This window comes from Convolutriloba macropyga, chromosome 4 (assembly GCF_964194025.1).
Source record: "Convolutriloba macropyga chromosome 4, txConMacr16.3, whole genome shotgun sequence".
Lineage (NCBI taxonomy): Eukaryota > Metazoa > Xenacoelomorpha > Acoela > Convolutidae > Convolutriloba > Convolutriloba macropyga.
This window is the reverse complement of record NC_134471.1, coordinates 14062857-14079515: the sequence shown is the minus strand read 5'-3', so window position 1 is coordinate 14079515 and position 16659 is coordinate 14062857. Positions and strand designations below refer to the sequence as shown.

Here is a 16659-nt window from a genome sequence, read left to right as displayed (position 1 = left end):
CAACCAAACAAGCTAGCCGTAACTCCAGAATAAACTTAAGTCACACACTAGAAAGAAGTAGAGAAGCTACTGCCAGTTAAACTAGCACAAAACATTATGAGCCTTATCAACGGCATCAAAACATCAAACATGAAACAATTTACGGCAACGATGTAGTATAACCAAAAGTCGAAAAGGTCAGGAAATTTACTAGCCGTAACTCCAGAACAAACTTAAGCCACACCCTAGCAAACCACCATACCCAGACAACAAAAGTGCATACTACAAAAATTAATAAAGCTACAACTAATTGCTAGCAAACAAGTCTGGTGAAAGTCATGAAACAAACCAGCCGTAACTCCAGAATGAACTTAAGTCACACCCTAGCAAGGAACGAGACTAAACAACAAACCAGCATACTAGCAGAAAGAAATTTTACTACAGCAAAACTCAACATACTATATCATACAACAAATAAACGGGGGATAGAAAGAAACAAGGTGACACGGAAACAAGAAGGATGGAAAAGGAAAAATGAAACCAGATAACCTGCGGAAAACGGACGGTAGTGAATAACTCAAAGAAAGGGGAGAGCAATACGTTTAGTAAAGCGCTATTGGAAGGTATCAACCACAAACTAGCCCGTAACTCGTGAGTAAACTAAGTCACACCGCCAGTCAGCGGGTAGACCCCCACAACAACGCAAGACTAAGAGACATTTAGGTTATCAATGGCTTGAGTAAGTTCCGCCTCCTCGTACGCATGACGGGTGCGAAGCGTTTTACGACGGCGCTTTGAAATTTTTTTCGGTCGGGAGCGTGTTATAAAGGACCGGAGGTTGTTCTTATGGGCTAACACTATAGTGAGTGTTTTCAGCTCAGGCGCAGGTCTTTGGTGTAATGTTCTGTACTCTTTAATTAGACTAGCGTCTTTCTGTTTACGTCTAGACACAATGTCTTTCACTATGTGGATGGTAACTAGAGTACTACGCTTGAGCTGATCGTAGATATCAGGAGTTCCCTCTCTGGGGCAATACACTATAGCTTCTATGCGTTCCTGATACTTTTCAAGCACATCAATAAGCTGCGAAGGTGTTAAAAGCTTTTTGTTGTTACTGCGATAACGGGACAATGAATTTTTCACCACATCATGCCATATAACTAGCCTCTTTTTATCACGGAAGAAGTGACTCAATTGAAAGTGCGCGGTTTTTCGGACTTTCAAAGCGTTAGGATTAAAACTCAGACCCGGTAATGCGTAAATTCCTTTTTTATAATGGTCTTGTAACGCTTGAGGCAAAGCTTTTAAGGCGTGATGAAGTGAGCTAGCAGCTAATATAAAAACTATATAATGTTTTTACAACATAACTGATGTGAGCTTTGCTCAAACTCCGAACCTTGATGTTAAATGTACAATTTTCACCAGTTACCAAGAATAAGCGCTTATTGTGAAAAAAAAATCAGTTACCTGATCTTTTTTTGTGAAGTTTGAAAAACTTGCCCAAACTTGTTTTTACAACGTTTTAATCTATCTAACTAGTATATAAGTATGCTAGAAAGATCGGATAGATTTTTTCCCAATTTTTTCAGATCTGGTCAATTTTTTCAAAACTTTTTCTTGCTTCGCGTGATTTTTATTTCGTATAAGACTTTACCCGTTCCAATAAATATTATTTAGCGCGATTTGGTCAATTCAAAAATTTTGACCAAAAATTTTCAAATCCGATGTTTTTTCAATAAAAAAGGGTATGGGGTGGGTTATCGGTGACCGTTATTCAAGAAAAAAACAGATTTTAGGAAATGAAACCAAACAAATAAGGGGGGTTGCTAGATTTGCCGGCCAAAATAACAATTTTTAGCACTAAATGAGAGGTTTTTTAGGATGAGTCTTACAGTTTTTTTGCCAGTCAATACTCTTCATAGCCAATCAGTTGTGTGCATAGCTGTCTCATTCTGCGTTTTGAGGTCCCACTAACTCGTTGGCAGTTTGAAGGTAGTCTGACTTGGAGTTTACAAAAACTTCTGCAGTCCTTTCTGACAATTTCACTGTCCACTTTTTCCCTCTTTGAACTTGACAGCGCCTTCCTTCAATGCGACACGGTCGTTGTCTGTCATTGTAAGCAAAATACTAATACTAACACCACCTCAACAAAAACATAAACAAACTATGACTCCTCCTCCTCCCACTCAGTCACGTATCTATACGCTCACTTCCTCGTACTCAAACAAAGGGGGCTAATTCTCTCGTCGTAGGTAAGGTAACCACCTCTTGAGTGAAATTAAGCGCCTGCTTATTCGAAGGATCGTATTGTACAATTTGATCAGAATGGCCGGTACTCGATCTAAATACACCCCAATAGACGTTAAATCATAACCAATTGGTGATAACTAGTTAGGATTGATAACTGTTCTAAAACAATTCACTAATAATCTAACATTTAGTCTGTTTTGATCCAGGCAATTCAATGGAATTTTGCGGTTTGGGTGCAATAAATGCAACTCAGTTGAACATGTACGTCGAAAAGAAAGCGCGGCACCAAAATAAAGGTGCGAAAACACTCGTTAACTTTTTATTAAAGTTATATCTCCCAAAAGCAACTTCTTTCTACGATACATCAAGGCAAAAAGCACATCTAAATGGCCCGACAAATCTATCTGTATTTGCTGGCAGGTATTTTGTCTGAGCCGATTTTCAGCTCAGATTGGTCACCGATACGTATTCGTAACATGAAAATTTTAAGCCTAAAAAGAGCGCAATCGATTTAGTATATTAGTAGGCTCAACGAAAATTATGTTAAACGAACTTCTTCCGAGCTTTCTATGCCAAATATAACGTATTTTGTGTGCATTTAATCTTTTTGTAAGGCTTAGATGGTTAAGAAATTATGACGTAATACTTTCTCGCTGGATAGATTGAATAGACTTCTCGCTGCTCTTTTATTTATTCTTTAACAAGTAAAGTTTGAAAAAAATTTTCACCGAACAAAATTTTCTAGTTGAGAAGAACGAGTATGATTATCTTTTGATTTTTAATAGCCGCGTCAGCAATTTCAGGCGGCTATTATGGCGCTCCTAATTTTTTACAATCCAAGAATTGGATTGTTTTGGTGCTCTGTCTTTTTATTTTATTTTTGTAAAATGTTTTCACACTTTCTTTTTCATGAATTTGGGCTTTCAAAACGGGATAAACCGATAATGCTCAGCGGGCATCAAGTTTCATTAGAGGCCCTTAGCCGCGTTTAATAGTCCATCAAGTGCTTAGAGTAGTGAAGTAACTGGGAATGCCGTATTTCGAGGTTAAAAGGTCATATTTAGGTGTTTCTAAGCCCAAAATGTTGCAATTTTTCGCGTTGTTTCCTCTTTTTTTCAGATTTTTTGTTGGTCCAGTATAAAATAGAGGTTTGTAAAAATTGATATACTTCTTTTGCAAGAAATAATTACCTTTTATGACCATTTTAAGAGATATATCTTTTGGTACACGAAACATCAACACGCAAATTTATTCAAATTTTTACAATTTTTTCTAAGTCTTTTGAAAATTTTTGTCAATTTTTGAGTTTTTCAGCCCTAGCTGTCAAGCAACCTCCTAAGCGGTTTGATAGTAGGTTATTGCATATTCTCTAGTGGTAATAGAATTGTTTTCAATATTGTAACAACTTTTTTTCAAAATTTTAATTTTTCTAATTTATCTAATTTTTCCGATTCTCAGGAGCCACGAAATCTCCTATAGCATTCCAAATTTGGCTTCTATAAAAATTTGTTGGCCATGGAAGGTTTTTCATCATTTCAATGTCAAAAATTTTAGCAATATTTTTTAGGTTTCTCCAACCTCAACGTTCAACGAACCTCCTGCAGGGTTTGATAATAGGTTACGGCATTGCTTCTGATGGCGATGACACAGGTTTTCATTTTTCTAATATCACAAATTTTAGCAGTTTTGTTTCAATGAAAATCGAAATTCTTCAAGATTTTTTGAAATTTTTCACCAGCGAATTTTCTGGCACCATCGACCCAGCAATCTCCTCTACGTTTTGATAATAAGTTACTGCATAGTTGCGAGAGGAAATGAATTGTGGTAAATATTTTAATAGCACGAGTCTGAGCAATTTTTTGATAAAATTTAAATTTTTTCGACACTTCTGAAAATTATTAGCATGTTCCAAATTTATTTATCTTTATGAGCCAGTGAAACTCTTTGAAGTTAGAAATAGAGATACTGGATAGTCTCTGGAGACAATGAAATGGCACTGAAGTCTTTAATATCACGAACGAAAATTATCAAGGTTTTGTTAAAATCTGCCATTGTTTTTTTGACATTTTTTTGATTTGCTGAAATTAACGATCTTTACAGTCCAACAAAACCTTTTTAGGTCTTGTAGATGGGTCACATTTCAGAACTCTACAGGCCAAAACATGGTTTTGAACATTTCTTTTCCGCAAAATTTCAAAGCTTTCTTGCACTTGTCAGTGTTTTTGGAGCATATCTCATATTTCTCATATTTATCTGACTTTAGTGGATAATAAATCTTTTTCAAGTCCTGTGCTTGAGTTAATGAGTATATTGAATTATATCATATTTTGCTTTCGGGGTTAAAGCTTCAGGAGTTTTAGCGATGAAAATTTTGTTTAGATTGTTTGATTAGTTTAGTTTCTCAACTTTTGTGATTGTCTTTTTGGCTGGGATTGTTCAATTGATCTGCTGGTCAGGTACATTAGTTTTCAGTTTTTCATTCAATTCTTTAGATTGTTGTTCAGGACTTGTCCTGCTATGCTTTTTTACATCGTTTGACAGATTTTTGTTTCGTATTTGTCTTCAGTGACTTCTAGTGCTTTGCAGTTCAAAATTTGTGTTCGTGACGTCATTTCTGCATTTAGGTCAATTGCGTGACTTACCACACTCAAAAAATGACCTCTGAACTCACTTATGGAACTTTAATTTTTCTGAACATTTACTAATTAAAGATCAATAGTGTGCATCTAAGTAGTGCCAAACCTATATGCCCTAATTCTTGAGTATTAGTCTTCAAAAAAGCTCTTCTAGGGTTTTTTCTTTATTGACCGTATGTGTATCATAAAAATGACAGTACGTATCTAACCCAAAAAATTTATTGGTCTACTAAAGGACTTTTGGTCAATCTGCCTATCTTGTTTCCTTAGTTGTTTCAACTCATGGAAGCGTCTATCGCGGCTATCCGGCAATCTGCGGCTATGTTTTTTCTTACGAAAGAGATAGAAAAGTAGGTGAGACAATAATTTCGACAAGCTTTTTTTTGTCTTTTTCTATTTTTCCGAAGCCGTTATAAATTACTTTTAGCATTGTGTAAAATTTTCCTAGCATATAATGCTAAGTCTAAAGGCGTTAAGAATCATTTTTGAGCTTTCCAATAATTTCATGACTTCTGCACCTATTATGAAGACATTTTCTGCAATTTTTTTGTTTCGATGCTTTCTGAGCACTCTATGTCTTTCTTCAGTTTCATTTTTAATGGCGACTGTATTTGCTGCACTATCGTGTGTTTATTTTAACAAATTGAGTTGCTTTGTATCAAATTTCTTGTATAATTTTTGGACTACAGAAAACGATCATTTTTTTAGAATTTTTTGTCGAATTTATCCGCATATCCTGTGCGGATTGTTTTAGATTCTGCCTCAACATTCATATTTCACATGTTTGCTAATGCTCGATTTTTGGGGATCATAATGTGCCATTTCTTCTGCCAGATTCTTACTAACATTGTTTCAAGTTGTTCCATTTGGGCTGTTGATGCTGTTGTTTCAGCATGTTGCTCTTGTTTGTACTAATCAGAGGCCATTCTGATATTCAACGCTCAGGGACTGAGTAAAATTTGAGACGTTGTTGAGACGTGAACAATTTCGACAAACGTGAACAAAGAGAGTATGGTTGTTGATTTCATACGATCTTTTAATGCCGAAAGAGAAGTATAGATTTGAAAACAATTTGCTAAGCAACCAATTTTCTGTTGTTCTCGTGCTCCCGTTTTTATTACGCTAACCCTCGACCCGGGTTTTAGCTTTTTTTATGGATCATGGTTTTTCTTTTGGACATTTTTTGAGCAAATTTTGTGATTTCAAGGAAAAAGAATTGGTTTCGGCTAGCCTTGACAATTCACTTCAGAATTCAACCAGGTAGTTTAGATAGATTAAGTTGGTGTACAAACATATTAGTGTATTTTTGGATAGTGTACATTTTTAGGATTTTCTAGACCAAGAACTGGTGGTTACTCTTTGAGGAATTTCGTTTGGCTAATTTTAACGAAAATATATCTTGCAAAGAAAATTTTGCTAAGCTGTTCAATTTCTGAAACAAGTTACAGGTTGTCAGCCATAAACCTTGCTGTAAAGGTTCTGCTTAAATCAAGAAGTAAAATATGAAGACCACAGAAAACCCAAATTTCTAAAATGGAGACCTGGACAGACGGGAAAATTTTAGAAAGCGAAAAGAATTTATCCTCAGATGAGTATATATCCTCAGATTTCTCAGATCTGTAAAATAACTATTCTGTGAAACTTCATGATTTGTTTAGCCCCAAACGCACCCTATATCAGTTCAGAAGATCAGCTAAGTGCTTCGATTGCAAATCAAACGTCAATTACTCTGATTGGAAGCGGCATCGTCAGCTCTGACACATACGCAGTGCTTGGACTGTTGGAAGACGAAATAAGAGTACTCAACTTCACACGATTGCAGTCAAAATCTGCTGAAGACAATGTGACATTGGTCAATTTGGTCCCAGGAAAAAGTTATACATTGGAGGTGGTGTCTGTCATTGGCACAAACACAGAGTGTGGAAAAGGAAACACAACAGATAGTGAAATTACCGAAATAAACGTCTGCACGGGTATTTAGCTTTTGAATTTTTACTGTTAACGATGCTTGCTCCTTGTCTAGTGTTGTCAATTTATTGCTTTCCTTTTTTGAAGCAAAATTTCTACAGTCAGAAAAAAATAACGAACACTAGCCACTTAAACTTTTTACTCTTGTATAAAAAAGTCAAATCATTGAGAATAAAATTTCCTCGATTTCATAAAATGTATTGAAATTTGGCCTTAGTTTGTATTTAAAATTTTTCAAAAGTGGTATAATGCAAATAGTAGGATCACATTTTAAAATTGATTTAAAATCTATGAAAATGAGCAAATAAGCTTTAATAAAAAGACAATTTCTGAGAAACTTTACATGCAATGAATCCTTTGTTTCGAATAGATTTTCTAATCTGCATCCAAAATCATAAACTAGAAACTGAATGATCATCCTTGACTACTTGCAAATTTGTCATAACAATGTCCAAAAATTTTCCTTGTTTCAAAAAATTTGTTTCTTGTATGTAATATATATTATGATATTTTATACATTATATCATCACAATGCTATATTCAACATTATCGCTTAGATTTTGGAGAGAAATTTGAATTAATAAGAGGTACCCGTGTCAGTTTGACTGAGGAATCATGAACAAAAGCAAACTTAAAACCGACTGCAAACCCCTACAGATTTTTTCCCATCATAAAGGTAACAAAAAATAAACTTTACTCAAGTATAGAAGCGCAAGTTACAGGAATCCACTGTTGCCTAATCAATGGTGTTTAAAATTCAGAGTATTAAAAGTATTGGGCCACTTTTTCAACGCTAAAAAACAAGTATTGGAGGAGCGTTCTTGGTCAATAATTTTTGCTTTATTTTAAAAACGGAATTCATCGTATGTCTCATGAAATTGAATTAATAGAATGTCCAGAAACCTCACAAAGCTGCATTTTATTGAAATGCATTAAAAATAATTGTAATGCTTCATTTAAATCCGAAGTTCACAGTCATCCTTTTTGTTTTAATTTTGAACTCTGACATTGTTGTCTATCCTCTAATACTAATACTTGCTAAAAAACTAATACTGAGACTATATCGCTAGGTCTTTTCTAAACATCTATCTAAATATTAAGATAGATGTTTAGAATTAACTTTAACTTCCCGATGTTTAACTCTTTTTGCTGTAGTATAACTGACTGCAGTTAAAAAAATGGTTTTGTTCATGCTCTGTTTTTACATAGATAAAGAGATGGAGGTGTCACGTAGCTTTAGTTCTAATTTTGTAGCCAATATGCGTATTTGAGAAAATATCAAACAACTTTATGCTTTATGCGCAGGTGTTCTTGCGACCATTTAATTCATTTGTAAACGATCTAGTCTTATTTTTTCTTGAATCTTTTTTGTAAAATAAAGATTTTAGACGCATTTTAGTTGTTTTTAAATCCTATATCAAGTTAACAGATGAAAACACGGCAGGTTTTGGGTTGAATTGAAATTTTACTGACGTTCTTGAAATCATTTAGTTTGGCTAGCATACATTTTAAATCGTTCTTATTAAAAAAATAATTGGCTACTTTAACTCATATTCCGGCCTGCCCTTTATTGGAAACTACTTTCGTTTATTTTTGTAATATAAGTAATATTTTTTGTTGTTCTGTTGTCTGCGTTTGATTATTCCTTGTTTTTTTACCATGTGGAGACAATTCAAAAACCTAGCTACGTTTGTACTGATTTTTTTTATTTCTTCCTTCTCCTTGGATTTCTTCGCTTGATTTGATCCCAATTTACTGCCTTTTATTTAGAAGTTGTCCACTGAAGGAAAAACAACTGTATTAATAATTTTTCTTGAGATCATTGGTCGGGAAGTCGCAACGTGTTTTCACAAACTATTATCAAGAAGATGTTACCAAATTTAGCCTTTTGTTTCACATTGTTTCACATGGTTTCATTCTCTAAATGATTACTCTAGATAGGTAATTGGTTTTTCAATTGAAAGATCGTTAAAACGAGACTTAAGTCCGGTCTTTGTCTCAGATTCGAAGTGCTCTACTTTTTATGACCATTTCAATTTTTTTGGCCAATTGTTCGTGATCAAAATCAAACTCAATATGATCCTATCAAAATTTTTGAAATATGCTGTTTTTTAATCTTTTTTTCTTGTTAATTACTTTTATTAATAACCTCGTCAGCAATTCCAGGCAGCTATCATTGCGCTCCTAATATTTTTTTACTTCGTCTAACAGATTTTTGTTTCGTCTTACCCTGACTTTTTCAATGACTTCAGTGACTTATAATGCTTTGCAGTTAAAATTTGTCTGCGTGACGTCATTTCTGCTTTAAGGTCGATTGCGTGAGTTTGAACTCACTGATTGAACTTTATTTTATGAACATTTGCTAGTTAAAGATCAATAGTGTGCATCTAAGTAGTACCAAACTTATATGCCCTAATTCTTGAATATTAGTCTTGAGTTTTTGATTTCGGGAATCAATTTTGAAAAAGGTTTTTCAGGTTTATTCCTTATAGACCGTATGTGTATCAAAAAAATGACAGTACGTATCTAACCCAAAAATTTTAGTGGTCTACTAAAGAACTTTTGGTCAATCTGCCAATCTTGTTTCTTTAGTTGTTTCAATTCATGGAAGGCCACAAGCATCTATCGCGGCTTTTTCTGGCAATCTGTTGGCTATGTTTGATGGTTGGTCTCATCGGCTCATTAAATAGCCATTCGTGAATCTATGTAATGGAATATTTTAAAACTAAGGTTTCATTGACTTTGGCACATTTTTAATTTTGAAAAATTATCAGTGTTGGTCTGCGTTTTGTATTTTCTTGCTTTTTTCCTTGATATTTCGACTCAAACTACAAGTTTTGCCAAAACTTTAATCCAAGCAGATAAATCCCTTTCACATTTCGAGTGTGCAGTTAATGGTCTTTTTTATTGAAACTATGTTAAAACCATTTATTTAACCTACTTAAATAACCTACTTCAATTTTGACCACCAATAAAAGATAATTTTAGTTATAGTTAATAAAAGAATTTTTTGTTGATAAACTGTGTTTAAACTAAGGGTTTAGGAGACTTGTTTGTAGCTGTTAACAAAAAATCGTCTATGCTTTCAAAAAATCTTTGCAATCGAGGAACATAATCAAAATGTCTAAAAACAATATTGTAAGGCAAGAAATCAGCAGCCTCTTTTCCATGTGTTTCCAAGCAAATAAGGTCGATTTTTTTTCTCCTGAAAGCAATTAAGAAATGACAAGAGTCAGTTTTGGCGTGAAAAATTTGATATCTTTAAATATGCCAATTCATACTTGCAACGATCTTTAATTCTACTGAGGTCAAAATAAGTTGTGGCTACGTTTGCTTTCTAGATTATGAAAAAAGTATAATGTGCATTTAACTACTTTGGCTCTAAATCAAACGTAAAATTGTAAAAACAGTAATTCGATATTCCCGAAAAAGTTGCAAAACTGACATGCATGCCTTAAACAAATCGCAATGTTGTGTAGTTCCCATGCATACCATTGTTTCACTTAATTATAAATTGATTAGAATTTCCCGAAAACGCTTTTCATACTCTCGACATTTTTTTAGAATCATAGATTGCAAAAATGTGTACGAGAAATTAAAGACTTTTGCGTGCTATATTCACAGTGACTACATAATACGAGTTTTAGCTGCCAACTAACTCCCGCCGCTGTCTGTGTTAGAAAACACTTTAAAAGTAAGCCATACCAATTTTAACGCGCACTTAAAAACATTTTTTTAACCGCCCACGTAAAATGCTGTCGTTGCGAATCTTTCAGGCGTTTAAACCAGAGCGGAGATCAATTTCTAATACCACAAAAATCAATATCTTCATTGTTTGATCCTAAAAATCCCGAAACTATTGCACTTGATACATATTTGAACCAATCCCAGAATTAGACCTCGACTTATGAATAGTCACAAAATTTTCAGTGGGTCATTAAAAAGCCAAAATAACACTATCGCGTTTCGTGCATAATTTTGAGGAAAAATCTTTTCCAAGGATGAACAAAACTCTTTTCATCCGCATTTTGTTTCGATCATGGTCTTTCATGGGCATTTTGTATCGCAGGCAGTCTTTTTAAAACGTGCGAGAGTTGGAATTGCAATAGTCGAGATGAGGTCAATGCGCTTGAACTGCGCTTGAAATGCATGATTTTTTTCATGGTTGAGTAAACCTTGTTTCATAGGTTTAATACTTTGCTTTTCTAGAACAAAAAGTAAACTTTTTGCTTCTTAGTTTTTTTCTAGTCAAAAACAATAAGCCTTATGATAAGAGTTTTCCTTGACTAATGATTTGAAAATCACTCCACCCACGTTTTCTAATTAAGTATATTAAGTCGAGCTAAAGTCAATAATGATAACTTGAGTGGAGATAAAATTCGGCTTAAAAAACTTGGGTTGAGCTAAAGACCATCTCATCACTTGTTTAGCATAGCCTTTTCACAAGTCGAGGTCTTAACCTAGAATGAGAAGCTACTCAGATTTTTTGGGGGAAAATGTTAAATCTTAAGTTGGCAATTTGTATAAATTGTTTCTGCTTCAGCTCTCGCTGACGTGACCCTTGAAATGAGCACTGAAAACGCAGATGAAATTTGGTTGCGCAATATCACACCACTGCCCTTATCGGGTCGCGATTACTTCAACGTGACTGCTATCCCGTCTCTTCCCGAAGTCTTTACAAACCAGAGCAGTCTCCCACTCCAGTTCACTGGACTTTCTTTTGGAACAGAATACTCTTTCACAGTAACCCTTTCAAACTGGTACCCCTGTATCAATAATGCTCGGTCATCAACATCAACGACTACAAGAGCATGCACAGGTGAGAAATAAAATTTGGCCGAGAAATAAAATTTTATCCACCGTTCCAAGACATACAATATTTCACAGGATTATTTGTTGAAATGTCGAGAAATCTCTATCATGATGGTGGCTAAGGATTTTAGAAAATTGGTTTTGGGTTCCGTAGTCCATTTAAATATCAGAATGTTCGGTTGAGAATACGATTTCATTACTACTATTATAGTATTGTTTACTACTCTACTAGTGTCAGTAAGCGTTCATTTGATTGCAATTTCGTTTGCAATTGAGTTTAGCTGCGATTTTATAGCTGCGAAGCTGTAAGCTGAGTGGAGCTATATTACGGTGCTCATATTTTTTTAATAGCCGCGTCAGCAATTCCAGGCCGATATTATTGCGCTCCTAATTTTTTTAATCGTCTAACAGATTTTTGTTTCCTCTTACCCTGACTTCTTGGAATTGACTTTTTCAATGACTTCAGTGACTTCTACTGCTTTGCAGTTAAAATTTGTGTTCGCGACGTTATTTCAGCTTTTAGGTCAATTGCGTGACTTACCGCACTAAAAAAATGACTTCTGAACTCACTTATGAAACTTTAAATTTCATGAACATTTACTAATTAAAGGTCAACAGTGTGCATCTAAGTAGTGCTGGATCTATATGACCAAATTCCTGAGTAATAGAGTCTTGAGATTTAATATCGAATATTAATTTTAAAAAACCTCCATTTGGGTTTTTTCCTTGTAAAGCAATTGTGTCTCATAAAAATTACAGTCCGAATCTAACCCAAAAAGTCTAGTGGTCTATTAAAAAGCTGGTGGTCGATCTCTCAATCTTATTTCTTTAGATGATTCAATAAATGGTAGGCCATAAGCATCTATCGCGGCTATTTTGCGTCAATCTGTCGGCTATGTTTACAATTCAAAAAGTATTTTAAGTCAAAAATAGTAAAATCTTTTTAAAGAGGTTTTCACACATTTTTCAATGACTTTGATCTTTCAAAACGAGATCAACAGGTCCAGCGGGCATTAAGTTTCATTAGAGGCCCAGAGTAAGCTTTAGTAGTCCTTCAAGTGCTAAAAGTGGTGCAGCTGCTGGGACGACCTTAATTTAAGGTTACAAGGTCATTTTCAGGAATTCTTGAGCTCAAAATGGTGCAATTTTTTATGTTTCTTTGTGATTTTTTGACTTTTTTGTTTGATTAGTCTTAGGTTGAACTTTTTAAAAGATGATGAAGGTCTTTTGCGAGACATAACTAGTTGTTATGACCGTTTTTGAGCTATATGTTTGGTAATACAAACACAAACGCGCAAACCGATACTAATTTTTGCAATTTATTTCATGTATTTAGAAAAATTTTTGTTTGCACTAAAATTTGCAATTGATTCCATTTTTTTAAAATTTTTTTGTCATTTTCCGAGTTAATCGATCTTCAAGGGCTAATGAGATTTTTCAGGTGTTATGGATACAACACTGGACCGATTTCACAGACAAAAATTGGTTTTCATGAAATTTGTAAATTCAAGAGATCAATTCTCACCTTCGGGGTAAAAGCTTCTAGGATTTTAGCAATGAATATAATTTTGTTTTGTTTGTCTGATTGTTTTAGTTTCTCAACTTTTTGATTTGATTTTGTTTGTGTTTTGGTCGGCATTGTTCAACTGATCTGCTGGTCAGGTAGAGTACTTCTAAGTTTTTCATTTAATTCTTTGGATTGCATTTTTGAGGACCTGTCCTGCTATGTTTTTTTTATGATCTGTTCACAAATTTTCATGATTTTGAAATCAAATTGGAGTACTAATTTTGGTCAGGCCGAAACAAGAAGTGAAGCAAAAAGGCGTGTGGTTTTTTGGTGTGAAATTTTGTCACTCTAATTTCAAAGAAGAGTAAGAAAACGGTGTTTGAACCAAATTTCGCTTTCTCTCTAGTGGTCTTTTGTTCATATGCAGCTATTTCACCTTCAACTTTACTGTTCTTTTTCATTTTTGTGGATTGCATTTTTTCTAATTGATTTTCTTAATCCATTCATAGTTCATTCTGGCCTCCTTTTTTGTTTGGATCCAAATTTTCTTTCTCGTTAGTTGTTTTTTTTGTTCACATGCGGCATTTGACATTAAGTTTCAATATTTTATCTGATCTCTGATCCAATTTATTTGGAATTGATTTTCTCAATTCACTCCTTGTCCGTTCCAAGTCTAGTTTTTCTTGCCCAGTAGCCAGGTAACCTCCTCCAGTGTTTAATATTATGTTATTACATCGTTGCTAAGGCAATGGAATGGTTTTCAACGTTTTATTAGAACGAAGTTCTGTTTTTATATATTTTGAATTTTTTTGAAAATGTTTGTCTTTTAAATAGTTTATCATTTTTTAGGGGCCAAGGAGTTTTTTAGGCTAGGAATTTGGTTACTGGATATTCTCTAGAGACACAAAAACTGTTCTGAAGATATTATTTTTACAATTTTCAACAACAATTCATTAAATTGCAATTTTTTGTCAGTTTTTGAGATAATCGATCTTCAAGGGCCAATGAGTATTTTCAGGTGTTGCAAGTGGAGCTAAAACTGTGGTTTTGCTGCATTAAGTTTTTTCACTCTAATTTTGAAGTAGAGTGAGAAAAGGGTATTTGAACAAAAATTCGCTTTCTCGCTTGTGGTTTTTTGTTCACATGCGGCAATTTTAATTTGGTTTTACTGTGTTTTCGATTTTTTGGATTACATTTTTTTCTGAATGGTTTTCCCAATCGATTCATAGTTTTTTCTACGCCTAGTTTTTTGTTTGAACCAAATTTTTCTTTCTCGCTGGCGGTTTCTTTGTTCATTTCTTTTTTTCCATTTTTTGATCTGATTTTTTTGAAAATGATTTTTGCCAAGTCCGTTCCAGGTGTAGTTTCTGTTTAGTAATGAAAATTCTTTGAATTTTACTTCACTATTTGTCCTGCTATGTTTTTTTCAAGATCTGTTTACACATTTTCATGATTTTTGAAGTCACATTGGCGTGCCGATTTTGGTCACGCCTAAACAGGAAGTGGATCGAAAAAGCGAGTGGTTTTGCGGCATGAAATAATTCCGCTCTAATTTTGAAGTAGATTGAGAAAACGGTGTTTCAGCAAAAACTCGCTTTATCGCCAGTGGTTTTTTGTTCACATGCGGCAATTTCACCTTAATTTTTACGGTTTTTGTGATTTTGGGATAGGATTTATTTCTAAATGATTTTCCCAATCCATTCATTGTTCTTTCTAGGCCTAGTTTTTTTGCTTCAATCAAATTTTCATTTCTGGCTAGTGGCTTTTTGATCACATGCTACATTTTGACATTGATTGACATGTTTTTTGTTTCGTCGTCTGACGCTCTTTTTCGTTTTGCATTTTTTCACACAGCAAAGCTGAAAATGTCAAATTTTCTGAATGACTCCGTCCTCTCACTAACGGCGTTTGCGCGCTTGACGTCATTTTTCACTCTCTTTAGCAAAAGTTTTGCTTGATTAGATTTTGATCCCAAGTGATTTACCTCACTCAAAAAAATGACTTTTGCAGTTTGAAACTTAAGTTTAATTTGAGTTTGTTTAACGCCAAAGGAACTCGTATGTGCAGTAAAGGTCCCTAATTAGAGGCTTCTGCGGGATGAATTTTAACATGCTTTATTAGTTTATCGCTGAATGTTTTCGCTGAATGTTTTTTAATTAGCTTTTTGTGCGGTGTCGATTTTTTTTTTCAATTTTGATCTGTCTCTGTTTCTATCTCTATTATACGGCACGCAGGTCTATTCTTTTGCAGCTATTCCGGCAATCTGCCGGCTATGTTAATAATTTTTCTCGCATTTTAAACCGAAAACTTTTTCAACTTTCATATATTCGCTTCCTAATGAACGAAATTATGGTTTATTTCCTTTTCAGAACCTCATGGACCCCAGTTACAAGGTGTATATCACAGCGCAACGACCAATTCAATCATCATTAATGCCCACAAAGCCATTGTAAGTCCAATCGCAGGTCAGCTGGACGCCTACTCATTATCCCACACTGTTCCACTGGGGGGAGTTTCAGCGCACAACTACACAAGTGTCAATGGGGGGTTCATCACAATAACAGGACTGTCGCCAGGAACTGTTTACACGGCAGACTTCTACGGAATACTGAACAGAACAAGTTGTGGAGGAGTGGTAACTGGCGGTCCTTCTGGCATAAAAGTCACCGTCCATCAACTTTGCACAGGTATTTTTGCAGACTACCATTATCCAAGAATCGCTAACATCCAAGCATGATGAACATACGTAAATGAATTTTTTCATATTTTTCTGTTAAGAACGGATCTATTCTGCCCCCCCCCCATCAGCTTGTATATAGTATGGCCATGTAAACTTTACGCCCCAAGGCACATTTGCTAATTTTTACATACTGAAGTGCTATATAACAACTCATTGCTCGTAAGTGGGGTTATAAGAAACGCTGGGTGTGGATCAGAATAGATCCCAGAAATTTAAAACTGAGTCAGAAAATTTTGCCACGGTTCTTGTATCAGGAAAAAAAGCGGAATCAAATCTTTTCAGTACCGTCCAATCCACAAATCTCTTCGGGGGCCCTCTCTTCTACAGAAGACACTATCGCTCTTTCAATTGACAAAGTTTTCTCGCCAGTTGGAGAATTGAGAGACACGATCAAAGTCACTGACGTCATTCAACATCCGGGAGGTCAGAACTTCAGCGATGATGAATGGTCTTCAGCCAATGAAAGTGATATTTTAATTAGAGGACTGACTCCTGGGACCCGTTACACGTTGTTCATAGTCAGCACACTAGGAGATGGTAATACGAGCTGTGATACCAATCAAGATGGAAGAACTGATAATATTCTAAGAAGTACTCCTTCTGTGGTCACAGGATGCACACGTAAGTGTCTATCCCTGACTGAGGCTAAGGTTCCAAACCGAAAGACGATATGTCCAGACCAAAAATGACCGCACCAGGGGTGTCGTACGTTCAAATCACACGGCCTGGACAGAATAATGAACGCACGAAAGTCTGGACATAGGTAC

At 34.9% G+C, this 16659-nt stretch overlaps 1 protein-coding gene across 1 annotated transcript in view; it reads left to right on the top strand.

The window, feature by feature from the left end:
• LOC142337988 (uncharacterized) overlaps positions 1 to 16659 on the top strand; it is a 146319-nt gene that overhangs the window by 54418 nt on the left and 75242 nt on the right. Inside the window, exons 10-13 of the mRNA XM_075387622.1 lie at positions 6524 to 6838; positions 11377 to 11652; positions 15522 to 15839; positions 16175 to 16513. Coding sequence (XP_075243737.1) covers positions 6524 to 6838; positions 11377 to 11652; positions 15522 to 15839; positions 16175 to 16513 — 1248 coding nt within the window. The remainder of the gene's footprint in view (positions 1 to 6523; positions 6839 to 11376; positions 11653 to 15521; positions 15840 to 16174; positions 16514 to 16659) is intronic.